The following is a 21,443-nucleotide window of genomic DNA, read 5'->3' as shown; positions in this document are numbered from 1 at the left end:
GCACATCATTACAACAACACTTACCATATTATCGCAGACGATGCTGTATCGCACGCCCCTGACTCGACTTGAGTGGAAAATGAATCATTCGCGATTGTGCACGCAGCCACGCACTTTTTTTTGCACATGAGCAAAGGTGTTTTTAGGAGTCTAACTTGCAAACGCCAGACCACTGATTCGTCAAACATGCTTCTCTGCAGTCCGTGTTCTTCTGACTCTTTTGTAGTAACGAATATGCTTCGGGGAAATGTATCGGAGTAAAAGTATAAATTTTAATTAGGAAATGTAGTGAAGTAAAAGTTTGCTGAAATATAAAAACTCAAGTAAAGTACAGATACTCCCAAAAAATACTTAAGTACTGTAACGAAGTATTATTACTTCGTTGCAATACACCACTGTGTACGAGCTACTGTCTGTAATGTGTGTGCGTTACAGTGCAGCAGCGCATTAGATTAGAACGGTGATTAACTTTACCTACCTGTACAATAAGCTGTTTAAAACGTGCATTCTCCTGTTTAATTTTGAGCATCCAGTAATATAATCTCACATGTCTTGTGGAGCGCTTTCAGAGTATGCATTTATTGTCATTTTAACTGTTTGGAAATGGAGCGTATCCTGTTGTGCCCTCTATAGGACCAGCGACTAGTCGACGTTAAGCTTAAAGCGTCATGGCAGAGCATTGAAGTCGATTAGTCGGTGCAACCCCTAATTATAATATTGTTTAAATATCTTGATCGCTATATCTAGATGTTGCCATTAAATTTCTAAGACCTAATTTCTTCCAAATATTAGGCCTCCTTGAAAGTGTTGTTATAATTTGAACACTCACATAATGTATTCATTGCCAATGATTGTGTCATAAATATTTAATAGTGCAATCTGCAGGAGTGATCGATCCGTTTCAGGTGTCATTTCTGTAACCTGAAAAAGTTCTCAGAACCTATCTATCAAATTCATGTTACCACAACTTCATGGCTATTTAATGGGCTTTTGGTCAGCACAGAGTGAAGTTTATTCTAATATATTTTAATTATAATTTTAAGTTTAGTATATATTCAATATTACATTCAAAGTTAATGTATTGTAAATGTACTAAATTGCAATTTATCATTTACAATGTTGGGGGTAGCACATTACAAGTAACGTGAATTACGTAATCAGATTACTTTTTCAGGTAACTACTAAAGTAATGCAAACTCAAAATATGACGCAAACCTGCAATAATTTAATATGTTAAATGATACAAATAAGTATTTGATCCCATTAAGTTTTTAATCACATTTTATTAACCAATGTCTTGCTGCTGACCTTCGATGATCCAATTCAACCCTACAAATAAGCAAAAATGGGAAAGTGTTAAGGACCAATTTGCACTATTAACTAGTTGCTTATTAGCATGCACATAACTAACATATCGGCTGTTTCTGTTACGGACGATGTGACAAAGGAGTAGGGGATCCAAATGCAAGCTTTATGCAAGAGCGTAGTCAAAACAAGCAGGGTCAAACACCAGCAAAACAATATCCCATGGCAAACAAAAGAGTAATCCAAAGAACAGGCGATGGTCAGGGCAGGCAGCAAACGGACAGAAACCAGGGAACAATCCAAAGTCAAAAACACAAGGGCAAGGCAAACAGGAAACAAGGAAATGCTTAGAAATGTCCGCTAACAGCAAAACAAGACTCAGCCATGGGCTGCATCTGAAAACTGAAAAATGCTGCCTTCAGAGGACGCATTCAAAGGTAGGAAGGCATCAAGGCACATCCGAATCCAAAGTTAGCTTTACTTCCTGTCTCCTGAGATGCCTTCATCTGATCGATTTTTGAAGGCAGCATTGATATATACTTCGCTGCCTTTGATATCCCAAAATCATGTGCGTTCCATTCAGTGATGGTTGAGCTAAAAAAATAAAGATGGCATCTGAAAGTTGTGTTTGGTTGTCAGTTTGTATGTAAATGTATATTTCTGACTAACTTTTTGCACTTTTAATGTTAGTTCTAGCGAGAAATCAGTATTATAGTAATTAAATATTCAGTTTTAATTTAGTTTTAATTTTATATTAAAACGAAACAAGTAAGCCTTGTCCAGATGAGAAAAAGTAACGCTAACGTAACGTATTACTTTCCATAAAAAGTAATGCAATTAGTTACTTTTTTTAAGGAGTAATGCAATATTGTAATGCATTACTTTTAAAAGTAACTTTCCCCAACACTGATCATTACAAATGTGTAATCACAAATATATTTAAATGATAAACAATTTTCATTAGAAATTACATTAAAGAATAATTTAGTTTACCATAAATGCTTGTCCATACATTCAGCAGTACACTTTAACCATATTTCAAAGACTGGTCAAAAACATTAAGTTCAGCTAATTGCATTTAGTATAAATTTAAGTTATAATACATTTGAATTTAATTGCAACTGACATGCAATTTAGTATCTAAAAACATTACGTTCATTTCACATTTAAGTATTTTCTTTTAAAGTATATTAGTATATATACAGTATGTTGAAGTTTGAAACTCTTATGATATTTTGCCATACCTAAAAACAAAATTGTTCACAATGTTTGTGTGGGTCGAGCTTTTAATAGCATTTAAAAGCCCTTAAAGAACCTCACACAGCCTTGAGTAACCTCCTGTATGGGTGAAAATGTACAGAAAATAATGTCTATGCCCAGCCTACTGAAGCATGTAAAAGACCAAAGTGAACTCTGTGGTCCCTCTCCTCCTTCTCCTCCTCTGGTATTTTTTGATCCCTTGTGTTGTAGTAGTATCCCCTAGATGTCATGCTGTAAGAGCTGCATGGGAGAAAGTGAAGTGTGTGCCAGGGAGGACTAATAGCTTGATGGATCCATTACTCAATGAGATCTCCTTCATAGGTCAAAAAGAGCAAAATAGCTGCCTGAGACATTGGCATGGAAGCAATTTTGATTTGAATTGCACATTTGATCGGTCTTGAAATGAAGCAGTGAATGAGGTACCCAAGCTCTTTCCCACCCCACCCCAACCAAAGCTTTCCTCACTGAGCTGTAACAAGTAGATATGGAGTTACTGTAAATAACTAAATGATAAATTGTAGCCAAGACATATAGGCAAGATTCAGCATTGACAAGCTGGTTGCATGAGAAGCAACCCACATACCATACGCATCATTCTGTACTCGCATTTTCAAGTTTAAGGCATTTATATGAAGCATAGTATTTACTCAAGGCAGAACAAGATGCATTTATTACTGAAAAATTTACAATACCCAATCTTCTAGAAGACATTATGTACAGTAACAACTCTTAAGGACTAACATGATTGGTATGACTCTGATTTAGTGGAAAACGATGTGAGCTGTGGTCCGTTGCACAACACAAAGTTTTTGACTTTGGATTGTTCCCTGGTTTCTGTTCGTTTGCTGCCTGCCCTGACCATCACCTGTTCTTTGGATTACTCTTTTGTTTGCCCTGGGATATTGTTGTTTTGCTGGTGTTTGACCCTGCTTGTTTTGATTACGCTCTTGCATAAAGCTTGCATTTGGATCCCCTACTCCTTTGTCACGCTGTTCGTAACAGAAACAGCCGATATGTTAGTTATATGCATGCTAATAAGCAACTAGTTAATAGTGCAAATTGGTCCTTAACACTTTCCCATTTTTGCTTATTCGTAGGGTTGAATTGAAAATGTGTGTTTGAAATCCATCAGTCATATTGGTTCTTCAGTGGACGCAAGCCATAAAAGATTTCAGACTGTACTAGTGTGAACCAAATTTGACACAATCAGAACTTCGTCTGAGGCTAAGATTTATTGCAAAGGCTATTAATTTGCTGTTGGTGAACATATTGCACTAGGTGATAATAGACTCACAATTGTAATGTAATCGAAATCCTTTACGATCCCAGAAATTTGTGTCCGGTGGCAAAATCGTGGTCAACATCATACAGTGGTACTTTAATATATACAGTAGTACTTCAACCCTCATCCGTCCCTTGGGTCATTTTGACCCAAAACTCATTTTTAAAGATTTTTTTAAAATCGAGCGTTGATCGTTATGGTATGAGACTTTGTTACATTTGTCACACTTGGTTCACACCCGGTTCGGGAATACATGAAAAAAAATTTGAGTGAATTCGAGCAGTTTAAGTGGGTGCTATAAAAAAAAAAAGTATCAAAAGTGTCCCTCGCGGGTAATTTTCACCCACCACTGGAAAAGCATGGAATTTACGAAAAAACTGCGGATTTTTTTATTTACTTTTGTCACACTTGAGCATGGAGCACACACAACAAATTTTGAGTTGATTCGAGGATTCTAGGTCATAGGAATGAATGTCCAGAATGAAATGTCCAGAAAAAAAACAGCATTTTTTTATTTATAATTGTTTTTTTTACTATATAAAATCTGACAAAATCCAGAAAAGATGCATACCCAAACAAAGGGCTGAGACTGCAGAATGTCCCCAATGCACAAAAAACTCACATACCCACACACACAAAAGTATCAATTTCATTTTTTTTTTTTTGTTTTTACAAAATATAGTTTTTTTTTACGTTTTGATATATATATCTGAAAGCCTTGAGATATATCTGAAAGCATAATGAAGCCTCAAGTTGGTGTAGTTTTAAATATTTCACTTGTTTGGCTCATTTAAGAATATCCATAGGATTCAATAGGCCCCTCTAGTGGCTGTAATCATAAAATGCCATTTTTCAATGTCATGAAAAATTGTCATTGTCATTTTTCCCCACCTGATGGCATCAGAAACACTCAGTGACCTAGGTCCTGATGGATCATCATGTTTAAAGTATAAATATGCAGAAATTGTGTCTTTCTTTGTTTTGTTTTTTTTGCTGAAAAAAAGTTTAAAAAAATATGCTCATTTTCATAAAAATATCCAGAATTTAATGCTTGTAGAAACCTTTTGTTTTTCATGCTGCTAAACAGACCAATAGGCACGTACATGCAGCAAAGTTGCTGGAAGGATGTCCGCATATAAATAAATACAGGATTAACTCGTGAAATCGCAATGGTTTACATAGTGATAACCATAGCAATAGTCAAAACAAAATTTGTGTCCAAACAGATGTACATGAAGGCTAGAGCACACTCACTAATTACAGAAGCACCCTCAGTAATTTGATTCTGGCACCGGGCCATTGTTGACAGGGTGCTAGTTATCATAAAATATTATAAGTATAACCATCTTAAATTTAGTGTGATGACTGAGCGAGTTTTTCAGTCGGTTTAAACATTTTACTATCACTCGTATTATTGATTTTTAAAAGCCATTGAGTGTAAGCAAAAACATGTATTAAAAAAAAAAAAAAAATGGACCAATATAAGCTTTCTGAACCAAAAATAAAATTAGTGTCATTTTTGGCCTTCGGGTCATTTTGACCCGCGAGGGACACTTTTGTTATAGTTCGGGAGGGACGGTATATACCATGGTACTGAATGATTGATATATTCATGCACCTTGGTATTTAGCTATGGTGTTAACATGATGCATGTTTTTTTTTTTTTATGGTAATTGTGTAAACACAAAAAAATTAGCATGACTAATTTATTTATTTTTTTTTTTTGGACATGGGATCATGATATTACCATGGTATTTTGACAAGTACCATGCACTCTATGTGAATTTTAATACCATAGTATTTTTTTTTTTAAATATTATAGAATTAAAATCTGATATCATGACCGTAGCATAGTACCGCAATAGGACTTTATTATGGAAAATGTGTACACTATTATGTCTAAAGTAAACCATAGCCAAATCTAGAAATACCATGGTACGCATTTGTTTGTGTAGCCAGTATGATCTGGTTCTGTTGTATTTGTGTTTTGTTGTGATATGGTGTTTTTATACATTTCATACTTTGCTGTTAGTGATGTGCGCCCGGTCCCAGCTTTCAGATAATTGCAGTAAACGGTAAAACTATTTGCACTACAATCCAGTTTGTCCTCTTAAATCATAACGAAGCTCGGCTATATTCATTGTGGTACCTTTGCTGTCATAATCATGCACCGGTGGAAGGCTATATGTAAAATAAACATGAATGTTAAGTACATTGCTGATTCTCTAAATGATTTGGTTGTGTAGGATGTGAATGTGTTTAGGTGCTTCATTTGACTACTGGTCAAACCTACATCTAACCCCATGTCACGGGAATTTGTGTTTGCCAAGTGATTTGAATGTTGTTGTGAGGCATTTATGCATACATATCCCTCATCTGATTAAACCCAGTGCAACATGAGTACAGTAAAAGAGTAACAGAGAGTTGTTTTTTAAAAAATAAATAAATAATGAAACCGTGATGTAATACCATGGCATGAGGTTCTATAGCATTTCTGTTTCAATTTCTTCATCACACACACTTGATCTTGACTCAAAGTAACCCTGGAGTCCCTCATGGCCAGGAATACAGAAATAGTGTGATGCACCTTTCTGTTGCCTTGGGGTTACTGTAGTGCACAATCAGAGGGAGAAGCCCTGGTATCCTGGTAGAAGGTCAGAGGTATTTGTGTATTGCTCTGACGGATTGTAAGCACAATCCAATTAAGCTGGCAGCCACTGCAATCAACTGGATTAGCATCTCAGCCTCAGCTACTGGATAAATAACAGGTTATAATCGGTCATCCTGTGGATGTCCTCTTTTCGCTGCATAAAAGCATGAGTTATCATGGTAATACTTTAGATTAGGGAACACTATTCACTATTAACTAGTTGCTTATTAGCATGCACATTACTTGCATATTGGCTGTTTATTAGTACTTTATTTACTACTAGTACTAAAATAAATCACACATTAATGCCTTGTTCTGCATGACCATATTCTAGATCCCTTAACCCTACCCCATACCTAAACTATGACAACTACTACAACAACTAGCTTACTTACTATCAATAAGGAGCAAATTAGGAGATTATTGAGGGAAAACTCTTAGTTAATAGTGTTACTGTTATCATTTCCTAACTGTCCTATAGTTCCTTGTATACTGAGCAAGAGAGGCCATAACCTTGTGAAAAAAGTACACTTTAGCGTATACTTTTAAAAAGAGTACTTTAAAAGAGTATACTTAAGTGCGAACTGAATGCAATGTTTTGGACACTTAATTGCATGTTAATTTCAATTAAATTAAAATGTATTATAATTTAAATTTCTATTAAATGCAATTAGCTGAAATTTTGAGTCCTTAAGTGCATTTTTATGTTTCATAATTAAGCATTTATGGTAAAATAAAATATACTTAAATGTCTTTTCTGGACGACGGACGACGAGTCTCCACTTCCTTCCACTATAGAAAAGTGAAGCCAAAGCATCTCAGTATGGCCGCTGCCATCTTGAGTAAATGACGTAATTTGGAGCCAGAGTCTGTGCAGTAGAGATTAGTTTGGAGCCAGAGTCTGCGCAGTAGTGTCGTGAGGTGGAGCTGCGGTATCAAACTCCCGCAGACCCAATCAACCATGACGACACGCCCCGTTTTTATAGCATCAAATTACTAGCTAAAATCAAACTTATCACAAAAACGAACAATTTAACCTATATCAGCGTGATAACAACTACCTTAAAAGAACAAAACCATCTTTCGGAACATTGTATTGGAAGTGTAAAATTATTATTATTTTTTTTTTACCAGGGGGCGATCAAAGAGCCCGCAGCTTCACTTTTCAGGATGTGTGAGGGACACCCGGTCTGTTCTATTAAAACTTGTCGTGTATTTAAATATATTTGTAATTGTGCATTTGTAATGTTGAAGTTGCAATTTTGTATGTTTAACTTTAACTTTAGATTATGTTAGACAATATTAGCTTTAGATGTATGTTAGAAAACACATCAAAATACATGTACTTCTTTAAAACATGACAAAAAATTATTAAAACATAAAATGTACTTTAAAGCTACCTACAATTAAGGGGGGGGGGGGTGACTGGGGCACCCAGTAGTTGTAGTAGGTAGGTTTCGACTTCCAAATTAAGTCAATGCCTTTACAGCGGTCTTTACGTCAGTTTTTGCTCTCAACGTTACTGCATCTTCTGTTACAAACTTCATATACCATAGAAACAGCTGTAAAGTGTATTTGCTGTATATTTTACATGTGCATTGGCTGGGCTAAAATATACAAAAAAAAAGTTTGACAAGTCATGTTAGATTTTATTGCTGAAATAGGTTATTAAATTGTGAGTTTTGCAAGTAGTCCCCCCATTTTAATACAAACTGTACTTGCATGACTGAATATAGCTGCCAAGAGCATTTTCAAGATAGCCGGCAAGTGAACTGACTCTCCTAGAAAGGGACTTTGGTTTATGTCAGTAACTTTAAGATTTCAAGTTGTCTTCAAGCAATACTTTTGCATGTTAGTTTCAAACATTTAGTTAAAAACTGCATTATTATTATTTTATGTGAATCTCAGATTTTCATATTTTGTTTTTGGATAAATTAGCACATTTTAGTTTCATGACTGATTTTGTACAGTAAATTTGTGTTAAAAGGTCATTACATTTTTCCCGTTGTGTTCCCAAGTCATGTAATGTGACAATGTGATATTCAGTCAAAATGCATTTGGAAAATGTATTGATGTCTAACTCTGTGACATATATCCATCTTGTTGTCTAATGCAACAAAAAATTATGTTGAACCAATGGACTAATGAAGTTCATACATTTTAAGTAGCCCTTAAGTGTTCAAATATTCTTTGAGGCTAGTGTGCATTAGCCATGAACCTAAAACAAGTTCAGCTGCTTACAAATCTGCACACAAAGCTGTCATAAGATGGTGAAGAATGCATTATACATCTTGACAAAAGAAAATTGATGGATATTGGAGAAAGCGTTATAGCATCGGGTCTTTATTCTCTGAAAGTTAGAAACAAAAAGCTCAGATACAAGTAAGAACAGGGTTTATCTAAAGATACGCACACCAGCAAACAGATTCACTCACCTGGAAAATTTCAGAAACCCAAAGGCGAACAAATAAATATCCCTTTTCACCTCCAATCACAGACCGACCATTATGTAAGCAGGAGAATTTGAATGGGACTTTGGCAGGTACAATATACAATTGTGCAGGACGGCTCAGGTTGTTCATTGTGTTTATTGTCCAGACTGTGGAAGGTTTCTCACAGGGGCTCCTCTTTTTCTGTTCCACCCTGTGTCAGGTTACAAGACCCTTCTGAAAGGGATCTCTGGGAACTTCACCAGTGGTGCTTTGGTGGCCATCATGGGACCCTCGGGGGCCGGGAAGTCTACTTTAATGAACATTCTAGCAGGTTATAGGTTAGTATGACCATAAAATACTGCATCAAACATGAAGCATGCAGCACTAACTATTTTACATTTTTGTGTGAATTGGTGGGAAATTTGTATGAAATGAAGGTCCACCTCTAAACATAACTGTCAGTGGGGCACCCAATTTGCCACTGATCTTCAAAGGGTAAATTAGTTACGAATTGCCATGCGAGTTTGACGACACAGCCAGCACAGCCATCATACATTTTGCTTCGTTTTGTCTCATTTCCTGTAAGCTGTTCATCATTTATTTAAAGCTGCAGTCCGTAAGTTTTGCCTCTTTGTCGCCAAATCCTTTATGGATTACAATCCGCCATCAAAATGATACATTTAATTATTCTGGCTGCTGTGAGAAAAGGCTATAAATGATCGGCCACCTGCAGGATCCTCACATGCGATAGCCTAGTAGCCGGGACAACTTCTTTATGTTTACAGATGTGACGTAATGACGCAGTGCTATGCTCGAATTTCCCACGAAAACCTACCCGTACCACTCAAATAAGAAAACATTATTATAAGCTAACCGTTGTGAATCGGGCTAAAGTAAGGCGATAGTTTTGAACACTGGCTGGTTATGTACTTGTTCAAATATTGATTTCGGATCATTTTTAACCAACGCTGCAGCTTTAAATTTATTATTTTTGTGGACACTTTTATGCAAAGCATTTTACAAATGAAGAATACCTGAAGCAATCTGTCAAAAAGACGCAACTGTAGTTTTAGGCAGGAGATTTAGCAGTTACTTTTAATATTATGCTTCTAGCAATGCTTTCTATATATCGTTGAAGTTGAATGAATGTAGCAATGAAATGTGTGGGATATCGTGATCATTTATCAAGAAATAGTGATCATAAATTTGATAACGTTTCAATAGAAAGTATATCTGATGATATGCTTTATCACGCAGGGAAACGGGCATGAAGGGGGAGATCCTGATAAACGGGCAGCCCAGGGATCTGCGATCTTTCAGGAAAGTGTCCTGCTACATCATGCAGGACGACATGTTACTGCCACACCTCACTGTACAAGAAGCCATGATGGTATGTGTCTGCTGAAATGATATCACTGGGCTTCATTAGTGTCACTCAGCAGTTGCTGTAATGAAGCACACGACGATCGAGTATCCAGGAAACAGTCTTTTAATAGATAAAGCCAACAGGAACAGAGGAAAATAACTCAAGAGTAGGGAACCACAACCACATATAACACTGACAAGATCAGACACTGAACAAAGAGAACCAAGTGCTTAAAATACACAGAGTGATGTAATCAACTAGAACTGAAACAGGTACGTAATTAATTTAGGAACTATGGAAATCACTAAAGATGAGGAACACGGGCAAAATGAGAATAGGGAAAACCAAAACCTAATGAAACAGACAGAGATTGTTAAGTAGCTCCCTCTGTATCAATCAATACAATTAAGCATACTTCTTTTCACAAGGGTAGGTACTGTAAGGGTAAAAAATTGTAAGTAAACTTTTTTCCCTTGCAAATGTTATTGTGTAAAAGTATGAGTATTCGCTTTCAGTAGTACTAAAGTACAAATTACCCTAAGTGGTTAAAATTATTTACTTTACAGCCCTTTTTGCATGTAGCCTCTGTATATGCTTTATATTTAGTCAAGAAAAACACATTATTAATAGCAAGCACACTACCTCATCATGGTTAATACAACATACACAAACAGAAAACATATAATCAGCTCTCACTGCTAGTTTCACTGGAATATGTCTCATGTAATTGCAGTTGCTTTGTTGTTGAGTTCATGCAAATCCCTCTGTTAGCTTTAGTTGTAACCGCTAATGCTCATGATCTAAATCGCTCAATCTCCCTGCTCAGGTATCAGCTAATCTCAAACTCCAGGAAAAGGATGAAGGCAGACGTGAAATGGTAAGTGAGAGGCGTGTGAAGATTCCCAACCGGTTATGTATGTATGGCCTAATCTTTGAGACCTTTGGTAAAGGTCAGCTGTGGGTGCTTTAAACATTACTTGATCTACATGTCCTAATTGGTGAAATCACAGTAAACATGTACACCGCCATTCAAACGTTTGGGGTCAGTAAGTTAATGAAAAGATGTATCATGGTTTCCACAAAAAATATTAAGCAGCACAGTTGTGTTCAACGCGTGCAGATCAGCATATTAGAATGATTTCTGAAGGATCATGTGACACTGAAGACTGGAGTGAAATTCAGCTTTGCATCACAGGAATAAATCACATTTTAAAATGCATTGAAATAGAAAACAGTTATTTTAAATAGTAATAATATTTGACATTTTTACTGTATTTTTTTAATAAAATAAATGCAGCCTTCATGAGCATAAGAGACATTTCTCTTCGACAATCGTACCAACCACAAACGTTTGAATGGTATTGTAGATATGGCATGTGCTGTCCTTATTCCACTGCATAATGATGCACACGTGCTGTTGTTGTAGGTTCGGGAAATCCTGACCGCTCTCGGTTTGTTAGAATGTGCCAAAACACGCACATCCAACCTGTCTGGGGGCCAGAGGAAGCGTTTGGCCATCGCCTTGGAGCTTGTCAACAACCCACCCGTCATGTTTTTTGATGAGCCCACAAGGTGAGCCTCCTCCGTACTTAAGAAAAATGGTGTAGGATTTACTTTGAAACAATTTTCACTCAGAAACTGGTAGTGAATATCGCAAATGATGACACAGAAATGGCAAGTAACGCATTGAATTTCACACTAAATTTTTAAAACCGAAAGACTGAAATTGTAGTTTCTTATAAAACATATTCCAGTAATCTTTGTTTTATTTACAACTTTATTTTTTATTTTTTTACAGTGCATGTGAACGTTATGAAATGTATGGCTATAAAGGTGATGATACACGGGCAACTTTTTGAGCAATGTTGCCATCAACGGGCAACCAGGTGAGACACAGGGCCCACGACAGATAGGATAGGTTAAACTTTATTTGTCCCTGAAAGGAAATTTGTCTTGGGCAATCTAAAGTATCCAGATAGAAATTTGTTGCCCATTCTCAATGGGAAAGTGCCCATGCAACATCACTCAAAAACGTTGCCTCGTGTATCATCAACTTAAGTGCCGTTCCTGATTCAAATATATCTCTTGTGAAAAGCTGTTACCCATGAGGTTTCTCTGTTACGTCCTTATAATGTGTAAATGCAATTTAATTGCATATTCACTTACAGGCTTTGCCCAGATGAGATACTGTTGGACAGTTGAGACCTAGGGTTGCTTTCCCAAAAGCATCGTTAGCTATCTATGGTCGACCATAGTTGCTTTCTGGTCTCTATGGGCTCTATTAAGCTTTTCATTCCTCTCTGGGATTACCCGCTAAGAACAAAAACCACTCTCTGATTCTCTGGAGAGCGGCAAACTAAATTCATTTTGGCATAAAACGATACTTTTGTAAAATGCATTTATACGATTACCAAGCTTATTCAAGGATAAACAGATTCTCCTTCATGCTAAAAAACACTGGGTTAAAAACAACCCAATTTGGGTTGTTATTAACCCAAGGGCTGGGTAAATATAGGACAGAAGCCATCTTGGGTTAAATTTACCCAGCAAATTGGGTTGTTTATTTAACCCAGCATAATGGGTTGATTTAACCCAGTTAATGGGTTTATTCATTTTTACTATATTACTAGCTTATTTTTTACTTCATACATTAAATAAGGTTTACAGATTAACTTAAATCCTCGAAACCTGATACTCCACACAACCACTGGTTTGCATGATAACTTCCTTTATTTTCCTTTATTTATCATTACAGCATTGTTTATCGTTTTTAATAGGCTATTCATATTGCCTATATTTAAACTCGTTTAACAAACATTAGAACAAAAATTCAACATTAAACAGAAGTAATTCACGTGTAATCGACCAGTCTCTGTTATTCTGTTTCCACCATAACGGCGCTGGTTCTTGTGCCCGAGCTGGAGTCGTGTTCGGCGGGGAACTGCTAACGGACCGCCGCCCTGCGTTTCACTCTATAGCCGAAACATGCTGTGACTCCATAACCTGCCAATAAACAAACAATAAACAGCTCTGAGGACATTTAACATCCAAACAAAGTATTATATTCTGTATCTTTATGAATAAAATCGTTTATTTTATGCAAAGCATCACGTGAAAAGACCGCGACACTCGTTAAAGGTGATTCACACCGCGCGCCTGTATGTTGCTCTTCATAAAATTGAACTATATACAGCACAGTAACGATTTTATAGATAAAATTAAATGTACACAAACCTGTATTTTACCGAAGAATGCATCAATTCGATGGCGCTTAGAACTGCTCTCTCGTGAAGTGAAGACGCAAAATCCCCGTGATAAATAACTCAACCGCTGGGTTACGTCTAACCCTGGATCTGAGTAACACTAAAACTACCCAAACATTGGGTTGTTACATTTGACCCAGGAGCTGGGTAACACAAAAACCATCCAAACACTGAAAAAATAACCCCAAAAAAATGACCCAAAAGGCTCAACCCAGCATTTGGGTTAAAAAAATAACCCAGGATTTTTTTAGAGTGTGGAAGTCTTTCCAAAGCCACGTGGCTTCGGCTAGCTTCTATGCTCTAGGTTGCATAAGAGCAGTACCATTATCATTAATATGATGTCACAGAGTTGTGTTTGGTTAAACAGGACACATTCATGGCTCAAAGATATTGAGCATCCTATCAGAAACCTGTGTGTAGCATGTGCAGTGATGTCATGGTGTTTTGAATGTGCTGCTGTATTGAAGGCTACAACCTGTCCTTTAAGATAGACACTTCCACTTTATCCAGCGGTGTCTCTGTCATCTGTGATATTAATATGGCCTTGATCGAGTGAGGTCAAGATTACAATCTAATCTCATCTCTTTAAACTTGTCTGGCCACCCATACTGATATTGCATAATATATAATATAATAATGGAAATTACTGATAGACAGGATTTTTTTTTGGTAGAGAGAATGGGGAAAGGAATCAATATGTAATGCAGGCCAGACTTAAACCTTGTCTGCATTGGAGCACCGCAGCTTAATCATGTTAAGGAAGGTGCTGACTGTCATTTTCTCTGTGTCTTTTCTCTCTGAAGTGGACTGGACAGCTCCTCCTGCTTCCAGGTGGTCTCTCTGATGAAGGCTCTTGCTCAGGGTGGTCGAACAGTCATATGCACAATTCACCAGCCCAGCGCTAAAGTGTTTGAACTCTTCGATAAGGTGATCACTGTTTTGTATTCATGCTTGAATATTTCTAAATACATGCTTTTATGCAAAATGCTGCCTCTCACACCTCATTCTTGGTGTTTTTTTCCAGCTGTATGTCTTCAGTCATGGCCAGTGTATTTACCGAGGAAGAGTTTCAAGCTTAATCCCATATCTCAGAGAACTGGGACTCAACTGTCCCACCTATCACAACCCCGCAGACTTCGGTAAGAAAATACCGCTCTCAGTACGCAGAGGTCCAAATGTAACAAATCACAAAGCACCAAATGCAAAAAAAGAGACAAAAGCTAATTTAAAATTACTTTTAGGAATTACAGGACCCTTGATTTTATAAGATACAAAAGGGAATCAAATCAGAAATATTTTAAATAAATTATTTGTTTACTCTTGCTTCCTTGCATATTTGCAGTCAATTAAGTCATTAAAGACTTCATAAAAGTTGAGTCAGTAAGATTTGTTAATGTTTTTGAAAAAAGTCTCTTATCTTCACCAAGGCAGCATTTATTTGACTGAAAATAACAGTAAAATCAGTGATATTGTGAAATATTACAATTTAAAATAACTGTTTTCTATATTAATATATTTTAAAATGTAATTTATTCCTGTAATCAAAGATGAATTTTCAGCATCATTACTCCAGCCTTCAGTGTCACATGATCCTTCCAAAATAACTCTAATATTCTGATTATTATCAATGTTGAAAACAGTTGTGCTGCATAATGTTTATAGGCACGAATATATATTTCATGCCTGTTAGAGTATTAGCAGTTCACTCGCCACTGACAGATGCAAAATGTTACTTTTGGATGCTATCTACACATGAATAAATAATATACTGAGAATTCTAGAGAGAGTAAAAATAATGCACATCTACATGCTCAGTACAGGTGTTTTATTAGTCTTGATGCATCAGTTTTTCAGTCTGAGAGTGTTTTTATTCTTTTCTCCAGTATTGGAGGTGGCCTCTGGTGAATACGGTGACCAGACAGCTTGGCTGGTGAAGGCCGTTCAGCAGTGCAAGTGTGAGAAATACTACAAAAGTGAAATGAATGGTAACGGGGTCCATAATCCCTTCCTGTGGCACAGACCATCCGACGAGGTATGTTTGTAGAATTACATAAAGCCTTTATGTAACATGATGTAGTGGGTGTTATGTTGTATGAGAGCTGTAGTATCTCTGTACAACACTCTTTTAGAAAAAAAAAAGTATAATAATAATAATTGTACCTGTACAACAGCTCGTCACTGGTGCAGTACCTTCAAAGGGACACATTTGTACCTGCTTTACCCCTAAAGGGTTCATAAAAGTACCATAAGAGTACATATTACTAACTTAAGGGTACATATTACTACTCTAAAGTACGAATATGCACCCTTTAGTGGTAAAGAAAGTACAAAGGTGTCCCTTTGAAGGTACTGCCCCAGTGACAAACTGTTGAACCCCAAAAGGTACAATTTTGGCACTTTTTTTTCTGACAGTGAATACATTTAAAATTAACCTATTTTCTTTAGGACTCTTCATCATCAGAGGGTTGCCATAGTTTTTCTGCCAGCTGCCTGACTCAGTTTTGCATCCTTTTCAAAAGAACTTTTCTTAGCATCATGAGAGATTCGGTAAGCAGCACTGCCACCGAGTGGGGAGGTTTAGTAACACACACAGCAGAGCCAAATTTGCCATTACGGGCATCAGGAGTTATGCAATAAAAAACAGAAGTTAAACTTATACTATAGTAATATAATGATCCTAATTACTTTTTAATATTAGTAGCGAGGTCATGGATTTAAATTGACTGAAAATTACCGAATTGTTATTCAAAGGTATTTAATATATTTCTTTTTTTTTTCTTGTAATGTTTAGTGTTTTCCACCAAGATCAGTAAAATTATTATTAAATATAATGAATTATGCAGAAATGGAACATGTTTTTTTTTTTAAATAACTCATATTGTGTGCATGAATATTAAAAACTTTAATATTTTGTTATATATTTATATACAGTATATATAATTTATAATAATAATAATTTATGCATTTAGCAGATGCTTTTATCCAATGACCCCCATGACCTTTTGCGCTGCTAACGCAATGCTCTACCACTGAGCCACAGGAACATTATTCACATATATATGTGTATATATATTAAATGATCATGATATGTTGACATATAGCATTTTTTCAGCAGAATATCATATTTAAATTTCACTAGAATTAAAAGAAATTCCGTTTGCTCCCTAAATTCATATTATTTTCAAATTCAGTAACTAAGCTGCAATTCAGAAGCCATTCTCAATTTAGTACTGATGGACACATGAAAGTGGGTAAAAACAGAAGGAACTTGAGTTTGATTTGAAAATGATTTTTCTTCTTTTAGGTGTTGACTCACTTGCGCATCATGTCTCATCTTGGGATTGGAATTCTGATCGGTCTTTTATACCTGGGCATTGGCAATGAGGCCAAGAAAGTCCTTAGCAATTCCGGTTTCCTGTTCTTTTCAATGTTGTTCCTCATGTTTGCAGCTTTGATGCCCACCGTCCTCACCTGTGAGTCTGTCAAATTTGTGTAAAAATATCTGTTATATTCTTTATACAAGAAAGAGTTTGACGCACACTTTCACTAACTTGATACTAACTTGCTATCCTTGCTCATCTGTTCTTTCTGATTTTTATTATAGTTCCTCTTGAGATGGGCGTCTTTTTGAGAGAACATCTAAATTACTGGTACAGCCTAAAGGCATACTACTTGGCCAAAACAATGGCGGACGTCCCGTTTCAGGTAACATGGAACAAAAGAAAATGTGGTTTCCTCCTGAAAGCAGCTTGCTTGGTTGTTGTGCTCAACAAGACGATTCAGAAAGTGGATAATAATAAGATTTACAGTGCGGTTTCCTCAGAGTACAGACACATAACAGGTTAAAAATGGAACAAAAAGCAGAAAAGGGGGAACACTAAGATGGTTATGGCATAAACATGTTATTAGAGCTCGAAGTGGATTTGCTTTTCAGGTCAAATCACTGTTCGCCAGATTTAGACAAATCCTGCTGCAACATTACATAAGTGGCCTTTGGTCAGAATCAGTAATCCTCTAGTGTCTCTACAAGAAATATTCTCCAGTTAGGTAAAAAATCCTGAATTTTTTTTTATTGATTTAAGACATCTTATAAGTAATAAATTCCAAGGTCATTAATCAAAAAAGCAAATTTGCAACATTAGGCGCGTTTCCATTACGCTTCAAATTGCACAAACTGAAATTGCGAATTGAAAATAGGCTACGCCTAATGGAAATGCGTCAATTTCGCAAAAACGGCCATATATCGCAAAAAAAGTTTTTAAGCTCGCATTAGGTGGTTTTTCAGGCAATGCGAAAAAGGAATAATTCGTACTAATTCGTAATTCGTAAGAAACTTTTTTTTTTATCGCATTAACAGGTCACATGGCGTACGTAAAAAGTCATATGATCATTCCTCAATGTACTATAACCTCCAAGAAACACTTCATATGTGGCGTCTCTCAAGTATAAGGGGCTTTCCCTGCCATTAATGCTTAGACTATTTACACTGCACACGTCTGCAGTCGGCTCCGAAACGGCCACTGAAGCTGATCGCGGCCACTCTAGTTAACGCTTGTGTTACCAGTCGCACCACGCTTCAAAATACTTTCAGAAAAGGATAAATCTGAGCTATCTTTTCTTCCTCACAGATTGTGTTCCCAGTGGCCTACTGCAGTATAGTGTACTGGATGACATCTCAACCTTCAGATGCAGTTCGTTTCATACTTTTCCTGGCTTTAGGGACACTCACGTCACTGGTTGCACAGTCACTGGGACTGCTGATAGGAGCAGCATCCACCTCATTACAAGTAAATACCTCAGAACAATACCACCACGGCACATCTCAGAAGCTGCTCCGCGCTGCTTCTGTCAAGATACACGCATACGCCTCCATCGATTAAATATAATGGCTAGTGTAGCCAAAATCAGTCAAAATCCCATCAAAATCCGTTGCCATGACTTGTCGCGAGAGGAACAAATTACGTTTTAGTCGCATAACATTGGTTAATGGAAATGCCGTCATGTCGCAACACTTTTTTTTATCGATATTTATAAAATATCGCCAAAGTTTTGCGCAAATTTGTAATGGAAATGCGCCTATTGACTGTTAAGGACAAAGAGTCATATTGTCAGTCTTCTCTCTAAAACATATAGCCTACTTCAAAATACTTTCAGAAATGGACAAATCTGAGCAATCTTTTCTTCCTCACAGATTGTGTTCCCAGTGGCCTACTGCAGTATAGTGTACTGGATGACATCTCAACCTTCAGATGCAGTTCGTTTCATACTTTTCCTGGCTTTAGGGACACTCACGTCACTGGTTGCACAGTCACTGGGACTGCTGATAGGAGCAGCATCCACCTCATTACAAGTAAATACCTCAGAACAATACAGTACGAGCCAAATGTTTTGTCATATATATATATATATATATATAAGAATTTGCCTCTATCAATCAATCTTCAATGCCATTTACAGAAAAGGCACACTTTTTGCCTAATGATATAATGATGCAGTATTGTGTTTCTTCGACAGGTAGCAACTTTTGTTGGTCCTGTGACAGCAATCCCTGTGCTGCTGTTTTCAGGCTTCTTTGTCAGTTTTGACACTATTCCTAAATACCTCCAATGGATATCATACATTTCCTATGTCAGGTAAAGCAACCTCAGGAAATGTTCATTATTAGCTTAGACTCAGTATTGAGCTGTGGTAGATACTGTATGTGCCAAATTCTGGATTTGAAATTAGGAACAGCGGTTACCTTTAATATGTATCATCTGAAATCATTTTTACTTTAATTATTTATACCTGAAGACAACAGGAAATAACAATTATTGACCAGCATCATGCTACAGCATCTTAGGTGCCCTAGTGTGAAAAAAAAAACAAAAAAAAACGCTTTAGCATACTTTTAAAAATAGTACTTATTATGGGAATAATGTACTTTAAAAGAGTATATTGAATGTAATGTTTTCAGATACTTAAATGCATGCTATTTACAATATTAAATGTATTATATAGTAAAGATTGCTTTTCTTTGACCCACTTAAGACTTCAGTACATCTTTATATGTAATTTCATAATTGCTTCTATCGTCTTTGAATTATGGTTAAAGTGTTTAGCCGAATGTACTGGCAAGCATTTGTGGAAACTAAAAATGTAATCTCTATTAAAATGTGTATGTCATGTATTTAAATATATTTATAATTAAACATTTGTAATAACTTTAAATGTAATATCAAAACCAAGTATGTCAACACAAAAAAGTGAACATGATCTTTAAAACATGACAAAATATTATTAAAACAGTGATTCAAAATGTACTTAAGTAAAACTTTTAAATTGGCATTATTACAAGCATACCTTTTAAATGTGTGCTTAAGTGTGTTAAGAAACAGTCATGAATTGACTTAAGTGTAGTAGCCTTTAATTTCATTAATATTATATCATATGCAAGTGTAGTTTTAATAATATACTTGAAGTACACTGCAAGTGCGCATTAAATACAAATAAGTTCACTTCTTTTTTACAAGGGTGTTTCACTGTATAACATTATTTCTTGCTCAAAAATTCTACTTGAAAAAACCTCTCATTATGGAAATTAAATGAGCTACAAATTAGATTTTTGTTGTCTTTTAAATATGTAAGATATAATGTACAATTATCATGAAGAGGTTTATTATAATGATTACTTGCCAAATAAGTAAATAAATGATCATGATATATTGATCTGAATTTAAATTGTTTCATTATGCAAGCAGAAAGAGGCTGTGGAGTGGATATGAAAGAAATGAACATTGTAGGAACAATGTAGTGGTTAAAATATAAAATATCTGACCGCACATTTGACCAATCACATTTACTGTATTTGACCAATCATAATCAAGTATTCCAGAGACCTGTATAATACAATACAAGTATGCCAGTATATCTTAAGTGGTATTCTTCTAAATCAGTTGTCCTCTGACTTTCAGATATGGTTTTGAAGGAGTCATTCTGTCCATCTACGGGCTTGACCGTGAGGACCTGCACTGCGACAAAGATGAGACATGCCACTTCCAGAAGTCAGAAGCCATTTTGAAGGAGCTGGATGTTGAAGATGCAAAACTCTACGTGGACTTTATTGTGTTGGGCATCTTCTTTGTATCGCTTCGTCTGATTGCTTACTTCGTCCTGCGATACAAGATCAGTGCTGAGAGGTAGAGTTGTGGAAGACGTGCTGGAGAGAGTACTGTCGAGACTATCCTGCCCAGGGAGAGCTAGGCTGAGAAAGCCAAAGCAGAGAGGGTTTGTTCCCTCCAAACTGACCATCGCCATGTTTTCCCACACTAGACAGAAACCTGGGCTCAACTCGAAGTCACAGTATGTGACTTTTCTTTTATAAGAAAACAAAGAGCTTAGAACGCAACAGTTTTGGGGCTCAACCAAACGTCTGTACGGATAGAGAGAGAAACATGGCCGTGCTGAAGAAAACCTGTAGAAACTGATGAAAGTCTTTCACAGGAGCAGTTCTGATTTTGACTGAAGATGTCATATGCTGTATTACGTGATCATACTGGAGAGCTGGAATCTGGCCCTTGTGAAAAAAAAGTGTTTAATTTTAAGATTTGAAGTGCACTAAAAGTGCACATTTAATACAAAGTACATAAAAAAAAAAACGTACGTTCAGATAATATATTATTAATGAAATAAAATACCACTTTCATCACTGTTTCTTAATACATTTAAGTACACTTTTAAAAAAGTTCTTGATTATAATTTAAACTGTAGTGTGGTATTTGATATTACATTTAAAGTTAATATATTTTAAATCTGCTATATTGTAGCTTAAAAATTACAAATATGTATATATATATATATATATATATATATATATTTTTTTTTTTTTTTTTTTTTTAATATGAGA

General features: G+C 36.1%; 1 protein-coding gene across 2 annotated transcripts in view; it reads left to right on the top strand.

Annotated features, from left to right (window-relative positions):
* LOC107677096 (ATP-binding cassette sub-family G member 1-like) overlaps nt 1-21,131 on the top strand; it is a 30,373-nt gene extending 9,242 nt beyond the window's left edge. Inside the window, exons 3-15 of one of the 2 annotated variants that reach the window (XM_016471893.1) lie at nt 9,150-9,267; nt 10,187-10,319; nt 11,122-11,172; nt 11,722-11,867; nt 14,362-14,485; nt 14,583-14,697; nt 15,442-15,590; nt 16,004-16,105; nt 16,863-17,031; nt 17,163-17,263; nt 18,187-18,345; nt 19,073-19,191; nt 20,512-21,131. In XM_016471893.1, the coding sequence (XP_016327379.1) occupies nt 9,150-9,267; nt 10,187-10,319; nt 11,122-11,172; nt 11,722-11,867; nt 14,362-14,485; nt 14,583-14,697; nt 15,442-15,590; nt 16,004-16,105; nt 16,863-17,031; nt 17,163-17,263; nt 18,187-18,345; nt 19,073-19,191; nt 20,512-20,740 (1,715 nt within the window). In that variant the 3' untranslated portion in view covers nt 20,741-21,131. The remainder of the gene's footprint in view (nt 1-9,149; nt 9,268-10,186; nt 10,320-11,121; nt 11,173-11,721; nt 11,868-14,361; nt 14,486-14,582; nt 14,698-15,441; nt 15,591-16,003; nt 16,106-16,862; nt 17,032-17,162; nt 17,264-18,186; nt 18,346-19,072; nt 19,192-20,511) is intronic. The other variant, XM_016471894.1, reaches the window with a different exon arrangement.
* Nucleotides 21,132-21,443: the final 312 nt, after the last annotated feature.

This window comes from Sinocyclocheilus anshuiensis, unplaced genomic scaffold, assembly GCF_001515605.1.
Source record: "Sinocyclocheilus anshuiensis isolate Anshui unplaced genomic scaffold, SAMN03320099.WGS_v1.1 scaffold24, whole genome shotgun sequence".
In the NCBI taxonomy this organism is placed as follows: Eukaryota; Metazoa; Chordata; class Actinopteri; order Cypriniformes; family Cyprinidae; genus Sinocyclocheilus; species Sinocyclocheilus anshuiensis.
This window is presented reverse-complemented; position numbering and strand designations above follow the sequence as displayed.